Raw genomic sequence first — 20370 nt, 5'->3', positions numbered from 1 at the left:
TGAGAACTTTAAAGTCAAAATTAAATTGCATTTGTGGTTATCAGCAATGAAATCACCTCTTTAACTGTTTTGAGGAGTTTCAGAACTACTTTTGGAGGAAAAATCCCCACAAAATAAAAATGCACCACATTTTGAAAATCACATTCCTTTAAAACTACTCAGGATATCTATTTGGGAATGTGTTGTAATACCAAGATGGCATTAAACAGATGCACCAAGCCTCCATTAATACCAAGACAGAATTCATAGTAAAAGTCAAACTTATGCAGAAGCATCTTGTTCAGAATAAAAGGTGTGTATTATATTGTCTGGCTAATACCCCCCCACACCCAAATAAGCTCTTCCTCCCTGAACAGGAGCTGTTTATTCAACAGCCTGTTTTGCTTTGAAGCATATTCTGCTTTCACTGTGCTGTTCTCAGAAGACTGGAGTTAACTCACCAAATATAAAAAACAGCCTTAGATAGTTTTCCTTTTAAAGTCAGAGCTTTCCTACTGACCTGAACATGTAATGTCCATCACTAATGCCCTTAAAACCTGCCTTGATTTCCAGCCACACAACACAGGTACTTCCTCTTACTTTCAGCAGGACAAGCAGACTCACCTGCTGCCAAAACAGCCCCTGCCCTGTCCCTGCCATCACCTGTCCCTCTGCAGACCCACAGGGCCCTTCTGCATCCAGCCAAGGCTCCTCAGGGCAGGGACAGCAAGAGCCAGGCCACCAAAGGCTCTGCCTGCAAGGAGGTGACACCAAGAGACCTGACAGACCATTCAGCCTTTGGATCAAACTAGAAAGGAGGATGGGAAAAAGGTTCCTATCTTCACTTCTGATGATGGCACACTACCAAAACTATGTTCTATGTATATTTTAATGCATCCTAGACTATGACAATCCTGAAAGACTTACTGATCACAAAATGAATAGCTGAGATGAGGTTCTTAAAGTACTCTTTATTAATATCATTAGAAGTTGCAGAAACAACTTTCTTGTAATATAAAGGCACAGGGAGACAGTTTTGATAAAGTATTCCAAACAAACAGTAACTTACAGTACAAAAGGACAATTTTAATGCACATACAAACCCCAAACATCTCATTCAAAAATATTTCACCATGTTCAATAATAATGGGCAATGACTAAAAATATAAATTGTTATTGTACAATAAATATCTGACAGGTGCAAATGGAACAAGATTTATTGCTCTCCACAATGTTTTCCCTGTAGTGTTTTTGTTGTAGTGGGGGGTTTTGGTGTTCATTTTCCTTTAAATTCCAAGTTCCTTTTATAAGTGGCTTTAGTAACTTGTTTCCGGAGGAACTAAACCCCAGACAAAACCTAAGAGAACATTCTGACAGTTACAGAACTGTGTCAAGTAGTAACCAAAACTGGCAGTGTTTGTTTCTTTCACAACTTTAACAACCACAGTCCACTCTCTCTTTGGGAAATGTGGTAGATGCTTAAAAATCAACTGGAGTGGTAAGTCACGGCTTTTATGGTAGGGCGGTAGTGATGCCTTGAGAGGCTACCTAGAACAGAGGCTAGTGTTAAAGGAATGAAATAGGGATGTATTAAAAGGCCTTTAAAGGATACACCTTCGACAGTTCAAGTGGCTCTACCCAACATGGACACCAGGCCAAGAGTTTTCACACTTAGTTTTGGTCCATTTCCATATTGGGGTTAATTGTCCAATTACAGCTTCAGGTTATAAAGACCCATCCTCCCAGATTGCTCTCCTCAACTCCCTGTTGTTTGCACTTTTTGAGCCTGAAGTTGCAATGGCATCCTTGGCTCTGGGGCTGGGAAAGGATTGTTTTGTCTTACTAAGCTGTGAAGAGAACTTGCTAACACTTTATATGAAGTCCAGAGTTATATACTAATGCAGTACAGAATCTGGAAAATATGAAAGCTAAAACTTAAGGCATCAGTAGTACCTAGTCTGAGGGTTATTCTGTTTTCTTCAAATAAGTGGATTTTATGAAGAAAAGTAACATGAATGTTCTCCAACAGCTTGTGCCAGAACAAGCATATAAAACTGTTCAAATGAGGGGAGGAATTAAAATTAAAAGCTGCACTGGGCATTCTAACTTCAGAAAACAAGACAAGGGACTGGAAACAAATTAAGACTACAGAGGCAATGATGTCCTAAGAGTGAGAATTTCCAATTCCAAAATATCATTAATCATAGAATCTTTAAAGTTGGAAAAGACCTTTCAGATCATCAAGTCCAACCAGCAACCCAACACCACCACCATGTTCGTCATTAAACCAGGTCCTCCAAATACAGTGACCTAAGAAATCAAAGAGCACTCTGCATCTCTGTGTGCCTCCACTCTGAGCTTTGAGAAAGGAGGGCAAGCCAGTGAGTTTGCCATTTTCCTCACCTGCAGAACAATTTCCATCACACTCCGATGCACTACAGGAGGCAGAGCAGCTCTGCTCTTGGAAGTAGCACACGTTACCTTGCTCAGAATTAAGTTTAGCTTGTACAAAATAGTGTTTTAAACACGCATTTAAGAAATATTAGTCTCCTTCATTACTGTTACCAGAAGTAATATGCACACATTTCCTAAGAGCATCTTTGTATGAACAAGATTTCAGGGAAATTAAGCATAGTAGTTGTAAAAACAAAAAGCAAAACCAAAAATTGAGGAGCAAGCTTTCAAGTGAGTTCTTGTAGCAGTAACCGAGGCTTTTAGAAAAACTGTGATTTATGAGAACAACTCCATATTTACACAAACCTCAACAAGTCAATTTCAACTGTACTGAGAATAGTTAAACTTCGTTCAAGAAAAGGTACCTAGAGTGAGTACAGCTTACTGGTAAACTAAAACATGAATACTCAGAAAATTCCATTCAACACTCTTAGGAAGAATGTAAAACAAACTGCTAACTTGCTTGATATTATTCAAAATAGATTTTTCTCTAGCATAAGCACACAGTTTCAGAAATTCTTCAGAACATAACCAAGGACCATCAAAATCTGAATTTTGAAAATTATTAGTTTCACTATAGTATAGCATTCGTTTTTTACTGTATGTTCAAAAACTAGTAAATAAAACCATTTTCTCTGGCTTATAATTAAACTACACCAGATTAGTGATTTCTTTATTTTTAGTCAATCTTCTATCCCCAATTTAAATTAACACAGATCTTTTTATTGTAGTGTCTTTCCAATTTTCAAATTATCTCTGTTAAAAGTAAGAGTTTACTTATACCATGATTTCCTGTTAAACAGCCATGTGTATATACTGGCACAAAGGGTAAGTTTTGTACAATAGTTACATTAAGTGATATTTCCAATGGCAGAACCACAGAAGACATTAAATGAATGTTAGTTCAAGTGAGATTTGGGCTTATGATGATCTTAAAAAAACAAACCACAATGCCTAAGCATAGCAAAATACAGTGTAAAACCCCCTAAAATCAGACAGTAAACTCAGGAATCCTGCACTCACAGTAGGAATGTTCTGCACAGCATTAAGATGAAAGCCTGTTCAGTTTGAAACAATGCAGACAGCTAGGTTTACCTGGATGTAAATGCCACTTCAAGGTGTTTAAACAAACACAAAAATAAGACAATGATGTAATGAAAAAGGCCTTTAAAACAGGCCACCAGTCTAACTTGACTTTCCAAGTAAGAACATCAGTTTCACAAAACTGTGACACTAATGCAATTTCAGGTAAAGTACCCTTTGACACACAAGCTGTCAATTAAGCTATCACAGTCTTTTGTGACCTACTCCCTTTTAAACAGTTAGGGAGGACAGTCAATAGTAGCTCAAGTTTTAATTCAGTAAGTACCTTGTTTGTTTGCAAAGGAACATTATAACACCATAAAATTCTATTTTTACAGTATCTATAAAACTGATAAACTAGGGTTTTTTATTCTCTCTTTTTAACAGAAGAGTCCAAAACTTCTGTTTTCTACGTGTCTTTGCAATAGTGTTTTAGCCAGTGCTGCAAAAGAATTTCACTGTGGACTACCTCACGTTGTTACTGAGTTGTGCAAGGTATTCCCGGAGTTCCTTGGCAGCCTGGAATCGGCCGTATCTCTTCTTTGGGTTGGCACACTCATCCAGCAGGGCCTCCAGGCGCCCCTCTTTGGCAATCTCAGCTGGGGGGTCGTGCAGGAGCCCCCCCGAGGTGCCCCGCCACGTGGCATGTCTGGACAAAAGGTTCTGACAAATGGCATAATAGTTGTGGTCCACAGTGACACGAGCACAAAGAATCTCTTTAGAGAAGGACAGACAAGCTTCTTTATCACAGTCATCAAACTTGCTTTCGTACCACACGTCCCAGTTCTCAGGTTTATCTGTGAAATGCAAGCAGACAGTAAAACAAGTGAGAGAGGGGAGCAAAGAGCCTATGTGTGTCTGAATACAATCAGCAGCTCGAAACACAGCAAACTGGTAATAATTAAACTAAAAACCAGTTTTGTTTAGACAAACCCAGAAATGCTGGAGCCTAAGACTGCATCTGACAGTCTGATACATCCTTCTGCTGAAATGGTCCTGGCAAAACAAAAAATAAGAGAAAGAAAGAAAGAGGGCAAAATAGATAGCAAAGAGAGGGCAGGAAAAAAAGCAGCACAGTAAACACATTAAATCTACATTCACACATACCCAGAGGAAAAAATGTAGCTTGAGTAAGTACAAGAGAACAATCCAGAGCCAAAGCTGAGAGAAAAGCAAACAAGCAACATGATTTATTTTAGCAACATAAATTTGGATTCTCCAGTTGCCCTGGAAACTACTGCTAGCAAGTGGCCTACCAAAGACTAAAACAACATTGCAAAGTAATTGCCATGAACTTTTGAAACTTTATCTTCTAGCTTACTTTCAACACAGTAGTAACCAGAAAATATAAAAAAGCAGATGTATTACTTATAATCTTTGAAAAAAGTAAAATTCAACAAGGCAAATAGCATTTATGTACATGTACAAACCCTTCTCTTTGTCACAGCTTCAACTTAAAACCTGATTTACGTAAAATACCTCATGCAGTAATAATACAAAGGTTACTAAGTGTGAGCTCTCTTGAGTTCTTACTACTTTTTGTTAGAAAACTTTCATCTTATGTCTCCAGACTACTGCCAGCTTTGAGAAGAGGTCCTTATCACGGAGTCCCAGAGTTTTGCAGATGTCTCCTAGCAGTGTGAGGTACAAAGAAAAATTAATCCATGCTTGGCAGAGCTGACTATTGGTCTTCTCATTCACAGCACACTGAGAGTCAGTTTAGGAGAAGAAAGAGTACTGAAGGATGACAGCTGAAACTATGAAAACATGATGTAAGATCTGCAGAATTAACAGCGAAGTCAATGTGGGAAAAAAAGTCAGCAAAGGAGAATGGGAAAAAAGGGCTTCAGCAAACTCAAATATTACATCCCAAACAGAGCACAATTAGGTATTATTGTACAGTGCAACTGGACAGAAGGTACATATTGAAATATCTGAACAGGTATATTGATCAATTTGGATAGAATGTCTCATGGAACCTTCCCAAAGATTCATGAAATCAGTATCAAATGTCAAGCACGACACAGGTTTATACAAAGAATTTTCTCATGTCCTCTTTTGTTTTCTGTGTTCTTGATTGTTAGATCATAAATCAAACCAAAACCCTGACTGGGACAACAGATGTGGCACTTGCAGCATCCAGGTTCCGCAAGAAGCTACTCGCTCCTATTCCACGTACGTATCAGCATTTTCAGAGCTCACCTGGACATCCTTCTGCCTGAGCAATTCAGACAGGCTCCAAAAATGAAAGCCTTCAGTAATAGTATTTTAAGAGGGAAGGAAAGGAATAGAAGAGAAAGGAATAGAAGGAAAGGGTTCTACATTAAATGTACTTGATATTCAATATATTAAAAGGTTTCCTTGGCAGGCTCACACAGTTTTAATCTAAGCTGCTTGAGAACATATAATAAATCTAATAAAAAAACCCAACCAAACAACCCCAAATACACTTATTTGTAGAAAAGTGTGTGGATAGAAAAACCCAGTCTAAAAGTTAATTCCACAGCACAACATATGAAGCCTATTTGCAAAGCTTAAAATAATCCATTCACCCAAAGCAAACTGAAGTCACTTGGCCTGTTGCCATAAACTTCTGCAGAATCCAGAGTTTCCCGTTCCATGTCTCCAGTCCTTAGGTCTGTAAGTTTTCCTTATAAGCTCAAAAAGAACATAAACCTATGTGATGCCACTTTGTCAAACACCTCTCTTGCTGCCACTGCTTTGAGCTTTTACAGTTGACAGAAAGAAAATTAATTTGGAAACAGCACTAGAATTACCCATTCCTTTGGTTCCATTATTACAGAGAACCAATGGGAAGCCAAGTCAGGCTACAGGACTAAGTTAAAGCAGGCACTAATGCTGTTTGTCATTCACAGAAAGCAGAATTCCAAGACTTCCATTGTGATACAGGTGCTTGGAAAAGACAAAAAAAAAAAAAAAAACCTTTTCTCTCTTAGCTGAGGTGAACAAGACAGCCAGGCTGCTTTTCTGTCTGTCTGTCCATCCACCTGTCCAAACACACCCAGTGCCAACACCCTCTCCTCCCGCCCCCACCTCTGCCTTTATGCATGTTTACAGTACTCAAAAGTGTCCAGGTATGTTCAACTGTTCATGAAATTGACAAACTGGTCAAGCTAATTAGTAGTCTAATTGCAGAAGAAAGCTAATTCATTTGTTAATTAGTAGTCTAGTTGTAATGCAAACAAAATATGTATTTAGCGACCACACATACTTTAAATATTGTCGAGAAAGAAGTGACACATGAGGTGAGGAGAGTGGAAGAAGACACTTACTCTGTCTGATCAACCTTTTGTCTGCTACCAGAACGTTTTCTGCATCTACAATGATAACTTTCCCATCTCTTGGTCCCACTGCAAAGTTGTCAAAGCTGACATCAAGGAGGTAGAGTGCAAATTCAAAGTCATTATTTGTCAGCTGCTCAGCTATTTCCATTAATTGCCAGGCCAGATCCACTCGTTTCTCCCATGGTGCATTGAAGTAACTCCACAGCTCTTCTCCCACGTAGTTGACAGCCACCATTCTCCCACATGCTCCCAAGTACTTTGCAAATGGCCAACCCTCGTCAGATGGAAAACTCTGTATATAAAAAAAAAAAAAAAAGTTTAATTAATGTGAAACCACTTACGATTTTAAAAGGCTTTTCAATAAAACTTAGAAGAGAAAGCTGCAAATAACCATCAACACAATAACCCATATATTTCTAAGATTTGAGGGGAAAGGAAAAACAATGCAAAATATATTTCTGTGACCAAGAGGCTTTGCTAGACTCATGGACTAATCCAAAAGTTGGATGACCTGAAACAATACATAACCCATATCTAGCTTTCCATCTATACACACACACACACTCTCACATACATTTGCACACACAATTTCACCAACCATCTTTTTCTCTTGGTGTTTTATTACACATCTGTTATAGTAATGCAAGTATATTTCCCATCAAAATATTTCTGCATTTGATCTTTTAATTAAAACCAGTTCTTTTAACAACAATGAAAAAAAAATCTCTACAAAGTGGCACCTTCTCTCCACCACCACCCCTTCCATTTGCCCAGTTGATGGGATTCCTGTGATGTTGCTTAATTTTCTAGCATACCTTAACAGTCTATCTCTTGATTAACTGCTACATATATACTGTGTGCTTATTAGACACAGCCACATAACATTTTTACAAACAGTAAAATCTGTCTCCAACAGTACCTTTCTTAGAAGTTAACATGTGACACTGAATAGAAATGGCACACTATACGAAATTACAAAAAAAGCCACAACACACCAGCATGGTTTTCCTAATTCAGTTGTGCTGAACGTGCCCTAGGACTTGAATATGAACAGACAAGCACTTAAAAGGTACCCTCCAAACTATGGAGTAACACAACAGGAAGAAACCACAAAAGCTCTGATTTAAGAAACCCCAAATTTGGAGAAGTTAGCACTCTAGTACCGTGATATACACCACTTTTAACTATTAGGAGATACCACCAGGTGCCCATGCTCCTTCCTCGTGTTCTGCCTTGCCAGATCCATCATGATCCATTCTACAGTACTGACATAGCAAAGGTTTTGCCACAGCTGGGGTGACCAGCATGGTGGGTTTCAGGATGAATGACAGCCTTGAACCTTCTGGAATCCACAATGGCAGAAAACACTTACTGTCACCTGGGGAAAGAGACTGGAAGGAAACACACCATGTAGAACAGGTCTGAACTTCAAGACCATGCAGAGAAGAGGTGCCTCACATAACCAACTTTGCCTATGTAGTACACCTGAAGAAACAAAAACCATAACTAATATACATAATTGACAATGTTTGCTATTTCTATGGCAAAAGCCATGAAGCTACTCTCTAAGGTGGCAAACCTTTGAAGACAATTTCTGGGTAAGTAACCATGTTTACCACCACAAAGAACCACTTTTCTTGGCTGGGCAAAAGGACATCAGAGCCATATTGATTACAGAATAGGTTCAAAGTTTTTGACACATCTGCATGTCCAAATTTCAACTCTACTCACACAAGCAAAACAGGTTGTGATAAATCCTGAGTATGATACTAATATGACAGGTTTGAGAGCAGGATGGTATTTTCAAGCTGTGATGCCGTGTAACTCAGCAGAACTAAATCTCTCTCAGTAACTACATCTACCATGCAAAAGGGAAGACATTATCCAGCCTGCAGGCTTATTTACCTGCCGGATTCAGGGCAATTAATGAAGGTAGAAGTACAGCCAAATAGACACCAGTTCAGGTCAAGTCAAGTGTCACATTCCACAGTTAAGAGGGTTTGGGGAATTTTTTTTCACTTGTTTTGTGGTTAACCTTCCAACAAATCAAGTATGTGCTAATTCAGTCTTCCTTAGTTATTCTGAACAGACTATATAACAGAAACATAGCTGTGGCATCAGTAAATATCACTAAAGAGATATTTCATGTGCATTTATTGTGACCGTATTCAATCCTGGACCAAAACAAAACAAGAAGCAAATAGCTGTTGTCCATCAAATGAAATTATCTGTTTAATCTACATCATACAAACCTCTCTAAATTGGGGAAAAGTTATCTGATTACATTTCCTGATAAACACAAGCTTAACTAATTTCACCAACTGTGCATGACATTTTCATATCGCTGCATTTGATCAGCACACAATTCAATGATGCTTAAATATTTTTATTTAAATATTACTTTGGACCACCCCGCTCCTTTTCTTTTCCACAGTTCTCCTTTTCTATGTTCCAATCGTGCCCTGCTTATGACTTTGCCTCCCTTTTCAAACACAGGTTCAACCATAAACAGTTGAACCTGGCAAGGAATGTGCTACCACTGGAAGCAAAGGTATCTCTCCCTCCCAACCCACCAAGCACTCATTTCAATCCCATGCACATCATTAGGAAAGCAAGGCTGGTACTTGCCAGGCTAGTGCTCCCTGGGATCAGAGCCTGATCCATACCACATCACCACCCCGTGCTAAGATGCACTGCTGAGAGGAAAAGACAAGGCCTCCACAGCTGGGTGCAGAAGAGGGCAGAAGCTAAGAGGACTTCTCCTTTCCAGCAGCAGCAGGGATTTATGTAATGGATTAAACTGATTTTCAAAGTACAGAGTTAGTCACTCATCTCCCAGACACATCTATTATGCTTCCTGCACTGTGTACACTGAATTTCATTGCAGACAAGAAATTCTAGGAGCAGTCAGGTTTATTCAGAAGTGCACACCTTCATGTTACCAGTAGAATATCTGCATGCCATGCTGTAACAGACATATTTATAACGCTGTGGCAATAAAAACATCTTTTGACAACAGGAGAGCGGGGAATCCTGCCAAGGTCTGCACATGTACAAACAACATTTCTGCTTTGGCTCCCTTCCAACTGGCATGTAACAGCCACATCTACACTTCATTACCCAAGTCAGTAGCGGAAGAAGGGGATAAAAATATGTACAAGTGCCTCATTCAGTAGTTTTTATATTCACTTGGTGAATTTGACAAGAATATTAATTGAAGTGCAGATCTGTTGTATTTGCAAGCAGAAGTTTGTAACTTTTTGTACTATTCTATCTTGAAAGCTGTTTTCTAAGAGGAAACTGCAGCTAACTGGACAAGGATTTTTTGATTCATGTATTAAAATTTTGAAAGTCAGCAAGAAATGAAAACAAATTTATATGATTAATGAACATGTATTCCATGAACAAGTTGCATTTAGAAACAGAAAGCATCTTACATCACTATCAAAAATCTGATTTCTGGGGAATAATACATAACTTTATTTTATGTTTTATTTTAGTAGTCTGCATATTTAATTAGCAATTTTGTACTTGAATATGCTCTTTTCAGACATAAAAACCTGCATTTGACAATCAAATTAAAAACTAAGCTCGTGTTCAAAACAAAAAAAAAAGCTGCTTGACAAAAGCATCTGATTCTGATGCACTCACATTTTATCTCTGAACGTACATACAAATGCCAGAGAAACCACAGAAAATTAAAATTTTTTCTATGTTTTAAAATAAAGTAATGCATATGAAAATCTAAAAACAGATAGCTTAGTATTATTCCCCTCATTAACATTATTATCTTTCTGTATTCAGAGAAATATGTATATCTTCTAACAGAAAGATGGAAAACAGTAAAGATGCCAAAAACTTCTGCTACCTCCATTCCCAGTGACACACCCCCAAAACATATTTTCCTTGCTCTAATTAGTGTAGCTCCAAGCTATCTCTCTAAGCAAGGCTTAGAAACCTAAACAAACCCTGTCAAAGGGACAATGGACATGCTGTTCCTGAAACAATAATACTGCATTTATACCTTTAAAATATACAGTGTAGTCTCAGAATAAATATTAAGAATTAACAGAGCAAACTCATCACTTCACTGAAGCACAAAACACTATCGGTGCATTTGTCTTCCTCACTTCCATCTGTCTAAACCTGAGATTATACACAAATGTGCCAGTGCTTTTTGTTCAGAGCTGTGAATTAGATCAGGCAGTGAAGACTCACCAGCCTGAGGCTGGTAAGGCCTATTGTATTCTGCAGGAACACAAATCCCCTTTGAATTAAGCATTTAAAAGAATATTAATTTATCATAATGAAGCATGTAATTCATCCTCATAATCCAGACCAAAAATCCAAACTAGTTTAAGTAAAAACTGACATTTCTGTTGTTAAAAACCATGCTTTTAATTTTCAAAACTGTTCCAGAAGATGCTCTATTTGCCACCTCCAGTGTTTGCATAAAGTGAGTTCCAGCTCAGAAAAAACACCTCGGACAAAACCTGCCCAAACAAAGAGCTGCATCTTATATGTGAAGAAATTTTAAAAAACAAACAAACAGAGAGGGGACTTGTCTCCAAAGGACCCTGAGGAACTTAATGGCAAAATGACCCCCTCACTGAAAAATGACACTTTCACTGAATCATCCTGCTGAACTGCAGGCACCAACAGGTGGGGCAAGGAGAACTCAAATAGCATGCTCATCCTCAAAAGGAAAATGAGTTTTCTCTCAGAGTACTGCTGATTCTGCAGTGTAAGCACAAGTAACACTTGTATTAATCACCAAGGCAAATAAGCAAAGCTCTGGAACCATGAAGAGCTGGAGAGCAGATTTTACCATGGTGTTTTTTGGATCAAAGGAGTTACAAAGCACAGATGCCTCCTTTTGTCAGGAACTGATCTGCATTCTGGAAGATACATATTCAAATGTTTTTCTGAATGCTAGTGAGTACAATGAAAACCAAGTAATTCCAGCTAAACACCACAGGATTTGACATTTATTTAGAATTCCCACAGAAGTTATACACATATAGCCTACGCACACAGCGGCAACAGTGGATTTCACCGAGTACTTCAGATATTGGTGTTCCCATTGAAACCATGTTTTTTTAATTTATTTGACTGTTGTTCAAGTTTGACTACATTTCAACCAGTTACTACATACAATTCATGCCAACAAGAGGTTCACACCCAGCTCGACACACTATAGGACAAAAAAAAAAAAAAACCTCTAAATACTCAGCCATTAAGATGAACACTTCAGCTGTAAAAGTTGTATTTCAAAACATCAGCAGAGATATGCCTCTTTTCCAAACAAATTAATGAACAATGATTAAACTCGAGAGCCATAGCAAACCAAATTTAATATCATTATTGGTTGTCACCTGTTCAAATTGGTTTGTAGTTCATAGAAGTTTTTTTCAGATTAAAGTTGCAAAAGATGCAAATAATCATTGCGCATTTACTTCTCATCAGTAATGAGCCTGGAATATGTCACTATAAAGAAATCCCAGCAGAGGTGGCCTTATTTTTAAAGTTACTTTGCAAAATTGGAGTCTAAAAGCCTCAATTACTTAATTCAGGGAGGTTAAACACAACTCCCCCTATACATCTGATATACCAGAACAACATTGGTATTGCAATGTTTCTAATGTAGAGTAAAAAAAAAAAAATTCTGCTACTGAAAACTGGAAGAGTTATAATTTCTCAAAAGAATTTCTATTTAAGTCTGTAGAGTGAATTCCTAGCAGCCTTTAAATTCAGACAGCCATTCATCATAATACACACCCCACAATAACTTCAAGAATTTCTAGACTATTTTAAAATATCCCTTTAAATTCACCCTACATGTTTTCACTCTAGGGAACTTTTCACCATGAAAGAAAGATGAAAATAGTTTTGATAACTTAGGGAACATAATTAAACGTGACAGTTAACATGACAAGTACAAGCCAGTTCTGGTCTAATATGTACAGTCGTATGTCACTGCAAAAAATGATTCTTCAGTTTTCAATACAACCACATTAGTGGAATGTTCTTGTAACATGAGGCCACTCAATTTTAATTCAACAAAGAAACAATTTTTCATCCCTTTTAGAAAGGTTCACAGTGGAAATTCGGTCTATTAAAATCCTAGCGTCTGTATGAGCCAGGACTTAAATAACACAAGTCCAGCCAAGGACATGTCAGGTAGTGCAGATACCACCTTAAATCCACTGCTTGGTTTATGGCATCAGAATTATGGAACAGAAACACCAAATTCAGTAATGAAGACATTTTAAAGGGTACCAAGTATTAAAACTGACTTGCCATTCTACATTCTACCAACGTGTTTAGAATAGAACTCCAGAAAATAACTTATGATTAGAAGAGTGTGTACAAAAAAATAGAAAAGAGGAATTTGCCCATTTACTTATGTATGGATCAGCAAAAAGAGTCGCTGGAACATTTGGCTAAATTGCTACTTTGAGTGAATTTTGTGCAAGAAATTGTTTCAAATTGATCAGTTAAAGTTTTAATATATGTTTACCAGATGTCAACTATTGCTCTTCCCATAACAAAACCAAACAGAAAGCCCAACAATGACATGTAGAGAAACCAGAAGAATTTTAGGTTATGTGGCAACAGACTGTTCATGCAGAATAATTATACCAGGAATAGAGATACAGCTGTTGGGTTTGTTTTGTTTTGCTTTTTCCCCACAAGGAATAAGAATGATCAGAAGTTGTGAGAAAAATAAAGTCATTAAGCTTAAGCATTTAGAAAGCTAAAACCGTATCTGAGGGAGGGGCAATGATTTACACAGTCTATTAAAAATGCAGAAATACTGCTATTTGGCACATTGAGATTGGCATTTCTCTTAGAGAAATAAAAGTCCTTGAGACTTGTAATTTACATACAAGACACAAATGTTCACCATCATTCTTTCAAGAATGTTCATTTAAACAGGTTGTTAAAAGCTACAGCTCGAGACAAAGTTGCATTAATGCATTCTGGATTTAATTGATAGACACCTTCTATAGTTTGAAAAAAAATCTTCATTACATGCAAGCACTTTCTTTTAATTGCAAAGTATATGCGCAAATTCCAAGTTTACTTTGTGTGCCGGTCTAATTTTTCCTACATTAGCTGGTATGGGTCTGTCTTTTGGATTTGTGCTGGAAACGGCAGTGGTAACTCGGGGATGTTTCAGTTATTGCTGAACAGAGCCAAGGCCTGTTCTGCTCCACACCCAGCAGCCAGGGGAATGGGGGTCACAGGGAGCTGGGAGGGGACACAGCCAGGACAGCTGACCCCAGCTGATCCAAGGGACACTCCATATGGCATCCTGATCAGCATGTGAGGCTGGGGGAAGGAGAAGAAATGAGGGGGGACACACATCCAGAGTGACAGCATTTGTCTTCCCAAGTCCCCATTCCCTGTGATGGAGCCCTGACCTGTCTGCCCATGGGAATTGCTGAATGAATCCCTTGTTTGGCTTTGCTCTCCTTACTAAACTGCCTTGCTCTCAACCCACAAGTTTTCTCACTTCTGCTTTCCCAGTTCTCTCCCCCATCCCAGTGTGAAGGGAGGGCGCTGCATGGGGCTGAGTTCCCAGCTGGGGTTAAACCACACCACTGAAAACAAAGCAAACACAACTGGCATTTCCATATGGCACCTGGCAATACTGTAAACCAACAACACAGCCAACACAAATGCAAGACTGAGGGTTACAAGACCAGCTCTAGATGCACTTTTGCCAAAACAATTTGTAAATACTGTATTTTAGTTTTGCCAGTACAGATGTAAACTGTCTTTTCAGGTTAAGTGTAAGACCTTAGGAAAAATACAACCACCTTACAAAGCTGAAAAACTGCTTTCTTATCAAGAAATAATTTCTTATTTCAGCAGTCTTGAGCCACATTGTACTTCCCCCAACTCCGAGAACAAGGATTGGGGGCATTGTTGTTTTTTCATGTTTAAGCAGAGAAGGTAACACTTTGCCAGTGGCAGAATGTGTCAGACACGGCGTGGCTGCACACCAGGGCTCACAGCACAGCTACAGTGGCACCACAGCAGCAGCTCAGGAACTGTCACCACACTGCCAGGACATGGCCACAGCGCTCCAAAGAGGAAATCTGGAGGCTCACAGGGATCAGTGCAGGAGCTCTACGAAAAATGAGGTATCACACCTTGCAGTTCTACTAACAGTAAGCTTATGTTCCAACTTGCAAGTGAAGATAAAAATTAACCAAGTTACTTGATAAAGTTGAATAACATCCACTATTTAAACAGATATCAACAGTTGAAAATATTTCAAAAATTTTCTCCACTACATGTATTTTACAAGACAAACTAGAAACTGGGTGGTTTATAGAAAGTCACGGGACAAGGATAAATCTGCTTACATCCACAATGGTTCTATGAATTCTGCAAAGAGTGAACAGTCACACTGCACTCAGTCTCTAATCCACGTCATTTTTTCAATTTTTCTATTTCTTCCTGAGGCAATTTCAGCCAACCTATCTTTGCAAGTGTTTGATGCACATCATCATATTCATTTTGGAATAGGATGCCATGCATAGATCCTATACTCCAGGTGATTTCCATATAAAAACACTCTGTTCATCATTGAATGAGTTGAAACAAGCAGCAAGTTAGGTTGTTGCTTATGTCCAAATAAGCTGTTCATGCCTATATGAAATACTGATTTAAATATAGGATTTTGATTACAAATCTGACCTTCTTTTACTAAAAAGTATTCATCTTTATTGCAGAAAACAATGATTAGGAGGGGAGATGAAAAAACCCCAAACCTATCAGAAATTTAGGATACAAGTTCTTTAGCATACAAGTTCTTTGGTTCAAATGTGAATTCAGATGAAAATTGTGAGAGTGTTTAATTAGTGAGCAGTTTAGCAAGATTCTATAGAAGAAAAATTAGTATTTTAATACCCAAAAAAATATCTAAAGTGTACTTGACCAATACTGCAGCTGTCATTCCATTTGCTTAACAAATTAAAACAGCAAAAGGGGCTGAGTTCTTCCCTGAGTACACCTACACAATAAATAAGCACAAACAAAGTTAACAAGAAGGTTATAAAAAAAATACAAATAGTGAGTTAGGATTACATCATGTAGTCTGTCCTAAACCGTGCAGTGTTACACTTTTGATACAAGTCCCTGAACAGTAATATCATTTTATGGGTTAAAGCCCCACCTGGAAAATTCCCACAGCAGAAGCTGTAAATCACTTGTGACGATGCAGTTCATAAGCAACACTACTTCAGGAACAATCCATACTCCTCACAGGCTTCAAGCTAAAATCCCAGCCTCTGATGAAAAGCCTCACAATCCACAAATTGCTGACTCTTGTAGACAACTACAGTGAATTTTCTACTATAATTCAAAGACCGAGCTTTGGATTTCTATTAAATTGCCTATTTACATTTGTCTGTAACACAATGAAGCAACAGAGAACTTGCATGCACTGTACACCAAGAGTTTAGACATCATCTTCACTGTTATGAATAACAGAGCTCAGTCACTGTAGTGTTCCATGAAAGGCTTGAGGCAAAAACAAATAATATTTTCCCTTGTGCCCTCTTGGTGACAGACAGCATTAGTTAAATGTATCAATTTATTGATTTCTTTATTTTAAATTAAAATCTGATTCTTCATACAACATCATGCAGGTTTCTTTTCTTGAAAGCAGCTGATTTTTAAAACAAGCCTACAAGTTTCATTCCCATAGCACTACTTGCCTTCCTCTATACTGCACAAACTACACGATAAAATATTTTACAAATGTTATGTACAAACACAAACAACCTTAGCAGTAGTCAATTGTCAATTCTAGAAAGTAACCACCTCTCAGAGTGTCTGGCATGTTACTGTTGCAAGAGCTGCAGAACACAGAATTACCCATTCCTTGCCAGTTTCTCAGATGGAGACTAAACCTGGAGTACTATGGAATGGGAAGATATCATACAGACTCATGTACTTTACATATTTCATTCCTAATTGAGGGAAAGTCTTCAAACCTCGAGTACCCAACACCAAAGTTAATTAACACTCTTCTGGAGAAACCACTAGGAGTGTTTAAGTACACAAAGCTAGCCTGAACCCCCCCAGAAATACTGTCCAAGATATGCCAAAACATCAAAATTTAAAAACTCTATGAAACACTTTTGATCTGTAAAAAGGCAACAAACTTGCTTTACTTCTCTCTGAACTGCTGAAGGCTGCCTCACTTCCCACAAATTTGACCTGCTCTAATCTCAGCTGCACCCTTGTTAAGATAAATGTCAAGCAGAGTGCTCAAGTCCACACAAGATTTTCTTCTCTTCAACAGATTTGCTTGACAGTCTCAGGACTCATCTACAGCTCATCAAGAAGCTGAGAGGAATCAAGGCTGCTAATCAACCCACTGCCCACCATTTATGATCCATCCCACTACAGTTAATGCCACAATTGTGCCATAACTTTTGCCTGTAAAGAATTATGAAGAAACACAGCTGTTCTCTGGCCATCGAGGTCTACACTCAGTATGTTGGAACCACTGTTCAAAACCAAAAAAAGTAGGCTGTATGAAACGCAGCCAAAGCAAATCACTTCTCAAAGAACTTCCTAATATACTCAGCAGAGCAAAGCAGTTTTGATTTTCTTACTTAAGTGGAGTTTTCCTTACTCACTCCTGTGCTCAGGAGGAACTTCACAGTAAAATGGGAGACTTGCTGCACTCTCAAGTCTGCTGAGAAGCAAACTGGAAACACACTTTGAAAACAAAACTGAAGTGTGGTTTTGGAGAGATTCAAGAAGGCATACTATCAAAAGATTGTAATTGTAATAAAGTTCATAAATTGATTTTCTAGAAACTAGTCAGTAGGCAAACTTTCTGGACGGTAAAGCCTGCAGCACTGTTTTTTGAGCATTTCTTGGCCTCTCATTAGAGAAACAGCAGATGTTAATAGCAATCATGAGGTAATGTTTTCAAAACATATTTGCAAATATTATTTTAATCATACATTGGATAAAGGCAAGGACAGTTCAGTAGTTAGACAAAACAGTTCTGATTCCAAACCTAAATGCTAGAGGCACTCTTGGGAGTTCCCTTGATAATGTTAAAAACCAAAATGCAAAGCTCCCCATCTAAACAGATATAGAATAAAAACAACTGAATGGTACCACAGAATAGAAGTTTCCTAAGCATCTTTCACCTAAAAATTTACATAATATATTAAAGCACAAATTTCAGGTGTGTGCACATAACCCTTCCCCCTAATTAAAAACTACAGTACATGCAATCGCTGAGAAGAGAACACTGTTCATTTATCTGTCGGTCTATTTTCAGGCTACAAATACCTATCTCTAATTTCTACCAGCACTAACTATATTTAGTTCGCATTAAGAACATGACATAGCACATGAGTCAGTTTCTGACACGGAAAGCACTACAGCATCGCAGCACATTCTCTACGCACTCCCTCTTAAACTAGACCCTAAGAAATGAATCACGGGCACCCACTGCTGCCCGGCAATATGTGACCTGCGGAACACGCTGACACCGACCTGTGCGAAAGGCACAAGTCAGCAGAGAGCATCAGCCTCTAGCACTGACCCGTACGCTCCTGGGGGACCGCGGCTGCCGCTCGGTACCCGACGGCACAGCGGGATGGGGATGGAGCTAAAAAACCCTGAGGAGGGCAGCAAATCGGGAAAACACACGCGGTCTTTGAGGGAGGGAGGAAGGAGGAGAGCTGATCAGGCTGAGCGAGCTAAAGAGGCAGGGACCGGGGACCCTCAGCTCAGCCCGCGCTGCCGGCACCTCTGCAGGAGAGTCAGGCACGGCACGGAGCCACAGGCGGCCCCCGCGATCCAGCGGGGTTCGGGGCCAGCGGCCGGGAGCCCTCGGCCCCACGGCGAGGGCAGGAATGCCATTCCGGAGCGAGTCCCGCCGGGATGGGCAGCGCCGGCCGCGCTTACCTGCAGCACCAGCGGCTCGGGGTTGAAGGCGAGGGTGATGAGGAGCTGCATGCGCTCCGAGTCCTTCAGGTTGCGCAGCAGGAAGCTGCCCGAGTCCTTGGTCTCGGCGTAGCGGCGCACCAGGCGGTCGAGAAGGCGCTGCGAGGGGCAGTGCACCAGGTCGGACCAGCCCTCCACGGCGCCGGGGGTGAGCAGCCGCACGTCGCCGTTCAGGCTGGCGAACTCGGTGGCGGGCAGCGCCTGCAGCAGGTCGCAGCGGCCCCTGCCGGTGGCGCGGCGGCAGATCTTGGTGTCGATGTCGGCGAGCTCCTGCGCCGAGCCCAGGCGCTTCAGCACGACGCGGCGGGAGCCCTCGCGGGGCTCCCCGTACCGCGCGAAGTACACGTTCTTCACGTTGAAGAAGTCCAGCAGGCGCAGGCGGCCCCAGCTCTCCAGCCGCAGCTGCCCGTTGAGGAACTTGCGGCACCAGCTGGTGCCCCAGCAGGCCGGGCACTTATTGAGCTGCAGAAAGCGCCGCTCCGACAGCTCGTTGCGCTGCAGCGAGGCCAGCAGCGAGTGCGTGTTCAGCACCAGCGCCGCCGCCAGGCTGCCCAGCACCGCCAGCTTCACGTAGCGGTACAGCCGCCCCAACTTCAGCGACACCAGCCGCAGCATCGTCCCGGGCCGCGCCGGGCCCCCCGCCCTCCGCCGAGCTCGCTGCCCGCCCCGGCCGCGCCGCGGCTCCGGCTCCAATAAACTCCCCGCCTCGCCGCCCGCCCGATAAAAGGCGGCCAAGTTACTGAGGGGCCGGCGGGGAGGGGGAGGGCAGGGGAGGGGGGGCGGCGCCTGCAGCGCGCGGGCCCGGGCGGCCCCGCCCCCGGGGAGGGGCTCGGGCTCCGCCGCCGCCGCCGCTGCCGCCGCCGCCGGGCCGCCCCAGCCCCGGGGGCTCCTCCCCGCCCGGCGCTGGACACGCCCCCGAGGGCGAGGCCCAGCGCGAGCGCCGCCGGCCGCCAGCGGTTGGCCGCGCGTGACGCGGCGCGGTCGCGTGCGGCCCCGCCCCCTCCCCGCCCCACCCCGGGGGCGGGGCCGCCACGCGCGCGGGGGGCGGGGCGCGGCGCTCTTCCCGCCCCTCGGCCCCCGGCCCGCCGGACTCGGCGCTGCCGGGGAGGGGGCGCGGGGCTGGCGCTGCCTGCCGCCATGTTGCGTGCGGCTGTGTTTGTTTGTGTGCGGCCGTGTCCGCCCGCCGTGTCCGCCCCCGGCCCGCCCGGCGCAGCAGCGCTCTCCCGGTGCCCGCGGAAAGCGCCCTGCCCGAGGCCGGCCCGGGACGGCCGTGCTGTCCTGGCGGTGTCCGGCGCCGCCGTGTCCCTCCCGCCGCTCGCGTCCGCCGCAGCCTCGCAGCGCAGCGGGCGCGCACCGCCGCCCTCACGGGTCCCGCCGCGTCCCCGCCCGGCTCGCTGGAGCCGCGGGTCAGGTTCTCCCTTCCCCGGAGCTGGCAAGGGCAGTTCGTGCGTGCCCCATGGAACACCCGATGCCCTGAAATGGGTTCGGCCTGTCCCCGCTCCGCAGGGAAGAACCGTCCGGACCCGTGCGGAGGAACGTACCGTGCTGTGAGGCT

General features: G+C 41.9%; 1 protein-coding gene across 1 annotated transcript; it reads right to left on the bottom strand.

The window, feature by feature from the left end:
* Positions 1-930: 930 nt before the first annotated feature.
* Positions 931-19536, bottom strand: DIPK2A (divergent protein kinase domain 2A). Its single transcript, XM_030279951.4, has 3 exons — positions 18777-19536; positions 6810-7113; positions 931-4313 (listed from the first exon to the last, which is right to left on the bottom strand). The coding sequence occupies exons 1-3, from the start codon at positions 19428-19430 to the stop codon at positions 3982-3984; spliced, it is 1290 nt and encodes a 429-aa protein (XP_030135811.1). The 5' UTR covers positions 19431-19536; the 3' UTR covers positions 931-3981.
* Between the last annotated feature and the right edge of the window lie 834 nt (positions 19537-20370).

Source organism: Taeniopygia guttata, chromosome 9 (genome assembly GCF_048771995.1).
Source record: "Taeniopygia guttata chromosome 9, bTaeGut7.mat, whole genome shotgun sequence".
Lineage (NCBI taxonomy): Eukaryota > Metazoa > Chordata > Aves > Passeriformes > Estrildidae > Taeniopygia > Taeniopygia guttata.
The sequence above is the reverse complement of the archived record's forward strand: the minus strand, read 5'-3'. Positions and strand labels throughout refer to the sequence as shown.

Excerpts from the sequence above, each read along its gene's own strand:
- DIPK2A (XM_030279951.4), bottom strand. The coding sequence starts at position 19,430 with ATGCTGCGGCTGGTGTCGCTGAAGTTGGGGCGGCTGTACCGCTACGTG. Across the intron at positions 7,114-18,776 it reads CCGAGCCGCTGGTGCTGCAG|AGTTTTCCATCTGACGAGGG; the intron begins GTAAGCGCGGCC and ends TTTTATATACAG. Across the intron at positions 4,314-6,809 it reads CAAAAGGTTGATCAGACAGA|ATAAACCTGAGAACTGGGAC; the intron begins GTAAGTGTCTTC and ends TGCATTTCACAG.